This window comes from Orycteropus afer, unplaced genomic scaffold, assembly GCF_000298275.1.
Source record: "Orycteropus afer afer isolate SDZICR_OR568_19922 unplaced genomic scaffold, OryAfe1.0 scaffold00187, whole genome shotgun sequence".
Taxonomy (NCBI): domain Eukaryota; kingdom Metazoa; phylum Chordata; class Mammalia; order Tubulidentata; family Orycteropodidae; genus Orycteropus; species Orycteropus afer.
Genome location: NW_006921774.1, coordinates 1,066,805 through 1,074,136, shown reverse-complemented (window position 1 = coordinate 1,074,136; position 7,332 = coordinate 1,066,805). Strand labels below are relative to the sequence as shown.

The 7,332-nt window shown below is 38.4% G+C and overlaps 1 protein-coding gene across 1 annotated transcript in view; it reads left to right on the top strand.

The window, feature by feature from the left end:
* Positions 1–2,456: 2,456 nt before the first annotated feature.
* Positions 2,457–7,332, top strand: part of NBAS (NBAS subunit of NRZ tethering complex) — a 750,019-nt gene continuing 745,143 nt past the window's right edge. The window contains exons 1-3 of the mRNA XM_042781864.1: positions 2,457–2,579; positions 4,688–4,742; positions 6,590–6,626. Of these exons, the coding sequence (XP_042637798.1) occupies positions 2,457–2,579; positions 4,688–4,742; positions 6,590–6,626 (215 nt within the window). The remainder of the gene's footprint in view (positions 2,580–4,687; positions 4,743–6,589; positions 6,627–7,332) is intronic.

Here is a 7,332-nt window from a genome sequence, read left to right as displayed (position 1 = left end):
CAGAATTAATGAGACTGAAGACAAATACCTGAATACTTCTTTGGAAAGGGATCAATCAGAAAAAAGATCAAAACAAAATGAAGAAAGCCTAAGGTTCATGTGGGATACCATCAAAAGAAATAATCTACGTGTCATTGGAATTCCAGAACAGGAAGAGAATAATAAAACCACTGAGAAAATTGTCCAAGATTTGTTGGAGAACTTCCCTGATAGATAAAAGATGAGACTATATCCATTCAGGAAGTCCAATGAACCCCAAACAGGATAGACCCCAAAAGAAAATCACCAAGACATATCATCATCAAGCTCACCAAAACCAGAGACAAAGAAAGAATCATGAGAGCAGCATGGGAAAAACAAAAAGTTACCTACAAGAGGCAACCAATAAGACTAAGCTTGGATTTCTCAACAGAAACCATACAGGCAAGAAGACAGTGGGATAGTATATATAAAACACTGAAAGAGAAAAACTTCCAACCAACAATTATGTACTCAGCAAAATTGTCCCTCAAATATGATGGTGAAATTAGGAGATTTCCAGATAAGCAGAAAGTAAGGGAATTTGTTAAAACCAGACCAACCTTACAAGAGATGCTAAAGGGAGCCCTTTGGACAGAGAAGCAACAACAGCCAACAACAACTGACCATTAACACACATGATGACATAACCCAGAAACCAACCCATCTATGGAAGTATCCAAAGTAAATCAGTGTACAAGAATGTAAACAGGGAACCAGAGACACCAATTGACAAATGAGCACAACTACAAACCAAAAAGAGGGAAAGAAAAACTGTGTTGTTACAGAACTTCTAGATGGTAGAGAAGTCAAGACAACTACGAGATGGAACGGACTGTTCTAAACTTGGGAAGAAAACTGTAAATCACAGGGTAACCTCAAAGAAAAATGATAAACTTTCACATCAAAATAAAAAAAAGGTGGAGGGTCAAGGACAGGTTTTTATATATGGAGGGAAACTTTCTTTGTTGGTGCCAGGAGTGGGAGGGGAGGGAAAGGAACACTCCGAAGAGTAAGAACTACGAATCCACATTTATTCACCAAATATTTGCATGCCTAAGGTACCAGTCGCTATTTTAGAGAATGCAGCAAGATCGTGAAGGCCATCCTGGAGTTCTCTTTTGTGATATCTTTTCCAAGTGTTTATTGGAGAAACTACTTTCCTTAAAAAAAAAAAAAAATGCATTGACCCATGGCACTTTAGTTTTTTGTAGTTCACTGTACATAAATTATATTTCAATAAAATGTATTTAAAAAAATAAAAAAAACTTCACTGCCTTGGAGTCGATTGAGACTCATAGAGACCCCTCCTTGGGCTTCTGAGGCAGTATCTCTAAAGAAGTAGATTGCCCTGTCTTCCTTCAGAGGAGTGGCTGGTGGGTTTGAACCGCCAGTCTTCTGGTTAGCATTCAAGTGCTTTGCATCATTCTTCTGATACTTTTGCTTGATCTGTTTGGTTAGGTAATTTTTTGTTGTTCATTTAAAAGCCATTGTTTGAGTCTATGTGCTAGGCAAGGAACACATAGAATAACACCCACTTCTGAGGGGGCCAATAAGTGGAGTTCTGTAACTTGACTAAAGAGCTGTGGTGGCATAGTGCCTGAGGCATTCAAGTGCTAACCAAAAGGTTGGTGGTTCAAACCCGCCAGCCACTCTGTGGAAGGAAGAGTGGGGCATCTACTTCCCTTTGGTAGCATAGTGCCTAAGGCACTTGACTGCTAACCCAAAGGCTGGCGGTAACCCAAAGGCTGGCGGTTCAAACCCACCAGCTACTCCTTGCAGGGAGGGTTGGGCAATCTACTTTGGTAGTAATACTGCCTCGGAAACCCAATGAGGGGTAGCTATGAGTCCCATCCCACTCAATGGCAAATAACAACATAACAACAAAGATTTACTGCCTGGGAAACCCAAAGGTGGTCGCTATGAGTCTAAATGGATTCAATGGCAGTGAGTGAGTTAGTATAACTTGGTTTCACAGATTAACAATGAGTGCACCAGGACCCTGACCCAAGCCGTACATACATGCCAATAGACCTTGTTGGGGAGCTCTGGTGGCGCAGCGCCTAAGGCATTTGACCGCTAACCAGAGGCTGGCGGTTCAAACCCACCGGCCACTCCTTGGAAGGAAGGTTGAGCAATCTACTTCTGAAGTGATACTGTCTCGGAAACCCAAGGAGGGGTGGCGATGAGTCGGATCTGACTCAATGGTAGTGAGTTAGACCTTGTTGAATAAGATAAGAGCCCTCAGGATTCTCCCCTTTTCAGTGGTTGCAAAGGTCACTGTCCTTCCTACTCATAAAAGGGTTAACTTAATCTTTCCTTTCATTGTCCCCTTCACTCCCTTTCCGCAAAGCAAGAGCAGCAGCGACCAAGAAAGCTTGTCCATTGCGGGATACCGTAGTGTGTGTTTCTCTCCGCTGCTCTAGTCGTGGGCAAACATGGCGGCTCCCGAGTTAGGACAGGCTTCGATTTCAGGCAGTGCATCGCCGGAGGGCGAGGAGGAGACGATTCTGTATGATTTGTTAGTTAATACCGAGTGGCCACCGGAAACAGAAGTACAGGTAACTTATGCTCTTTTTGGGCTGCTGCCAGCTTGACGCCGGCGTTCGGGGCCAAGCCATGTAGCAGAAGCCACACAGGAGAGTGGGGCCGGTTGGGCGGGGAGCAGGGCTGGGGGTTTGTGCAGTTGTCGTGGTAACGCCGCCACAGCACGCGCGTGGGGGGTGGGCTGCGATCATTTAGAGGCCCCAGGGATTCCTTTTGTGTTAAGAATTCGGTTGTCTGGAGGTGGAACCTTGTGTTTTGGGCCACGTACTTTTTCCGTTCTCTTTCTCATTTTCGTTGCTTGTACTTTGAAGAGAGGGCAGGTCGTTGGATGCGAGGGTTGTTCCCACAATTAAACTTTTGGTGTCCTTTTCCGCGAGCTGGCGAGGGCTGGTCAAGGCTGACCCTCATCTGTCGCGGAAGAATTTTTCAGGACCCAACAGTAATTTCACCATTTGGTGAGCAGCAGCTAGTCGCTGGTTCGCGCCACGTTTTGTGTGTTTCAATAAGCACACCAACTACGCCACCCCCGTTCAATAAACAAGCTTTTATTATTATTATTATTATTTTTTGTGTGTCTGTGTGTCCCTCCGTCTACGAGTGTCCAGGTCTCAGATACTGCCCTAGGCGCTGTGGTGCAGAGATGAATAAAGTTTACCTCCTTTCTTGGAGGTTGCGGTCCAGAGGGGAAACAAACATTTCTCATAAAGTAGTGTAATATACGCCGTAATATACCAGCGTGAGCAAAATGCCCTGGGAGTGAAGTGAAGAGTTGGGTGCTTTAGCTAAAGAATGTGTTAGAGGGATTGGTGACTTAGGAATTGGAGCTTGGAGGATGAAGAGTTGTGTGCAGTCTAGTCGAGTCTGACTCACAGTCACCTTAAAGAAGTGAGTGAGCGAAGAATAAGAACTGCGGATCCACATTTATTCGCCAAATATTTGCATGCCTAACGTACCAGTCGCTATTTTAGAGAATGCAGCAAGATCGTGGAGGCCATTCTGGAGTTGTCTTTTGAGATATCTTTTCCAAATGTTTACTGGAGAAACTACTTTCCTATAAGTTTATAGTTGTTAATTTTTTTCCTATTTGTCTTGAATAACTTATTTTGTTTTTCAAGTATTTACTTAGTTTTTATTTGCTTTGAGTAATGTTAATATTTCATAGGTTATGCAGCTTGGACACTGCTGCTGCTGTTGGTTGGATAAGGATACATTTCGCTCCTTAGAACTCCCTGGTTAATTACAATGTTTCAGGATGCTTAATGTTTTGAATTGATTTTTTTTTAAACAAGCACAGTATCAACTTACATTGAAACTTCATAGTACTTGTCTTTTTTTTTTTTTCTGGTATATTGATTTATAGAATCTATTGACTTCACTGTTTAAGCTCTTTAAGGGCAGCTACATCTTATTTATCCTTCCCAAGGACAAATTGTGACTTGCATGTGGAAAATCAATTCATGTTTGTTGAATGAAATAGTTTTTCTGTTGTTTTAGCCATATCTGTACTTATTTTAAATCTCCACTGTACCTTTCTTGATAGCATATTACTGCATTTTACTCATTATTTGCAATGCCTAGAGTTGTTTAAACTACATAGTGTTTAATATGTACTTATGGGATTATTTAATGTAGCAATTATGTATGAGTGTATGGTTTTAAATTGCATTTTTTTTGTAGATATACAAAAGATACTCACTGAATTTGCCCCACAGCATGTTCTTATTCAGTAATCCACGTGGCTACTTTTTCTGTGAGCAAAACTTATTTTAGTTCTTTGCAGTCCACTCAAATAGCTTTGTGCTGAACTGGCAATTGTTAGGGCCTTTGCCCTTGACTTTTTTTTGGACTGGTGTTTTGATATGAAAACAGTTTCCAGTCTCAATTCCTGCTTTCCTTTAAAGGTTCATCTTGACATCTTCCTATAACTTTGCCATGCTCACTTTTAACTTTCACTGTCCCCAGATCTGAGTCTGCTTTTTTGTTTTAAATGATAGGTAGTTTTTAAATACTACTGTCTTGAATATTAGTAAAGAAGCACACATTTGCATGTGGTATAAGTATTACTAGAAAATCCTCAAGTGCAAGTTTTCTTAATTAATTTTTTTTTTTTAAATAATTACAGCCTAGAGGCAGCCGAAAACATGGTGCATCCTTTATCATCACAAAAGCAATTAGAGGTAAATATAGCTTATTTATTCTTACACATAAGATGATACAGTTAACAATATATTTTTTCCTTTACAGGTATAACTTCACTGTTTTAGAAACTTTAGGGATTTGAAAATGTATCTTCTAGACTTTTGGTGTATGGAGCTTGATAAGAGTGAGTAGCATGTAGGTTACTTGAATTTAATTTATATATATAAATTTATACACACATATACATTTTTAATGCAGATTAGACCTAAAGTATGGCCTGGGTTTAACCATTATGGATGTGTTTTCTACATAAAATGAAGAAAATTAAACCAGTGTGAGTCTCAAGCCTATGGATATTAAAGGTGAAAAGATAGTGAGAGTGCATTTTAAGTGGTTTACATGATATTTCAGATACATCTGGTGAGAGGGATTCTTATAGAAAGAACAATTACAAATTTGATCAACAAGGACATTATTTTAACTTATGACAGATTTTAAGATGAGCTAGCAAATGAGGACTTTATGTACATTAATTAATGGCATCATTTTACTGGACCAGAAAGGTAGATACTGTTATTCCTTCACGTTTTTAGATTAAGAGAACTTGCCTAAGGTATTTGGAATTAGACTGTTGGACTTTCTGACTCCAAAGCCCATCCTTATTATATCATTGATTTTGAGCTACTTATTAAGAGAACATTCAGTTTCAAAGGACTAGAGTATTTCAAATTGGCTATAATTTTATTTTCTGATACAGAAAACACTGACATACTCTTTTTTTTTAAATGATCACAAATGCTTTGAACTTACAGAACTTTAGAGAATGTACAAAAGTAATAATTTATTGTAGAAAATTTAGAAAATACTGATAACTACAAGTTACAATGGAAAAATTACACCTCATCTCCCTGCCTAAAGATAATCACTGATCTCCTTCCAGGTCTTTTTCCACCGATATATACCTAACTATACAGGAGCTCTGGTAGCATAGTGGCTAAGACACTTGCCTGCTAACCAGACGGCTGGCAGTTCAAACCCACCAGCCACTCCTCGGAAGGAAGGTTGGGCAATCCTACTTCCGTAGTGATACTGCCTCGGAAACCCAAGGAGGGGTCGCTATGAGTCGGGGCCGACTCGACGGCACATAACAACAACAACAACAACATACAGGAGCTCTGGTAGCATAGTCGCTAAAAGCACTTGACTGCTAACCAGAAGGCTGGCGGTTCAAACCCACCAGCCACTCCTCAGAAGAAAGGTTGGGCAATCCTACTTCTGTAGTGATACTGCCTCAGAAACCCAAGGAGGGGTTGCTATGAGTCAGGGCCGACTCGACGGCAAAACAGCAACAAATACATACATACACATATATATGTACATGTACATTTTAAATAGGATCATATTAAATGCCATTTTATAACAATGTGTTAGAAATTTTGTTTCCTGTGGACTTCCGCATTTTAGGTGTTAATTGGCTTTTAAAAATCTTTGCCATAGCGAGTAAAATGGTATCTTTTTAAAATTTTTACACAGATATTTTGGCTTGAAAAGATGCTTACTATGACTTCTAATCCAGGATTTTCTTAAAGTTTCGTAGATTAAATTTAACATCTCAAATCACTTTTACTTTTTGTTAAGAGATACTTCAAATTTCTTAAGACACTTAAACTTGGAACTTAACATGAATGTATGACAATGTAAAGTTATAGTACAGTAGGTTATATTTTTTCTTGTATTTTAAGAGTTGTTTTCTCTCTGTTTTGTTTTATAATGATTCTATCTGCAATATATTTTAGATTTCTCATCCATAAATGTAATTTGAAAATAATTCTTAAAGGATAGCTGACTTATATTTGGCTTTGCTACGTTTTTTTTTTTATTACAGATCGTTTATTATTTTTACGCCAATACATCTGGTACAGGTGAGTGTTCGGTTCTTTAAAGAAACAATATGAGCATCAAGTACAAAGAATATGATCCTGTATATGATTGAAGTTTTCATAATTAAATCTCAGATTATGATATAGATGACATTCAGGTGAAGCCAGTTTATAAAAGAGACATACAAACTTTGGTATAACCTGACAAGATAGGGTTAGGGCAATTTTTGTTCCTTTTGTCATGATTAAGAGTATTTCATAACTTGTACTTTCTTTGATGTATGCCCTCAGCCTTATCTTGAATGCCCACCCAATGGATCTGTAGCTTGCACAGCTTTTTAGAAACATTTTTGTTCTTGTTTTATCAACTGTCTTGTGGTAAATATTCAATTGCTGTATTTGAAAGAAGATTCTTTAGGTTTCAGTTCTAGGCTACTTTTAAGGCTTTTTTAGTATTAAATATATTTTCAGGCATGCTGCTAATGTTTAGCTTTAAAAGGAATAATAATAAAAAAGGAATACAGACATAATTATTCTAGTAAAGGAAATAATTCTGCTTTTAGATACGTGTGTAGGATTCTTTTATAGAATTATTCACCACAGATAGCTTTTTCCTTGAAGATATCTAATCTTAAAAGTTCCAGAGATAACAAAGGTTCTAACAAAGACCTTTGGTTCTTCTCTAGGACTAACTCCAGTGTTTTCCTGCTTTTATTCTATGTATACATACATACACACACACACACAC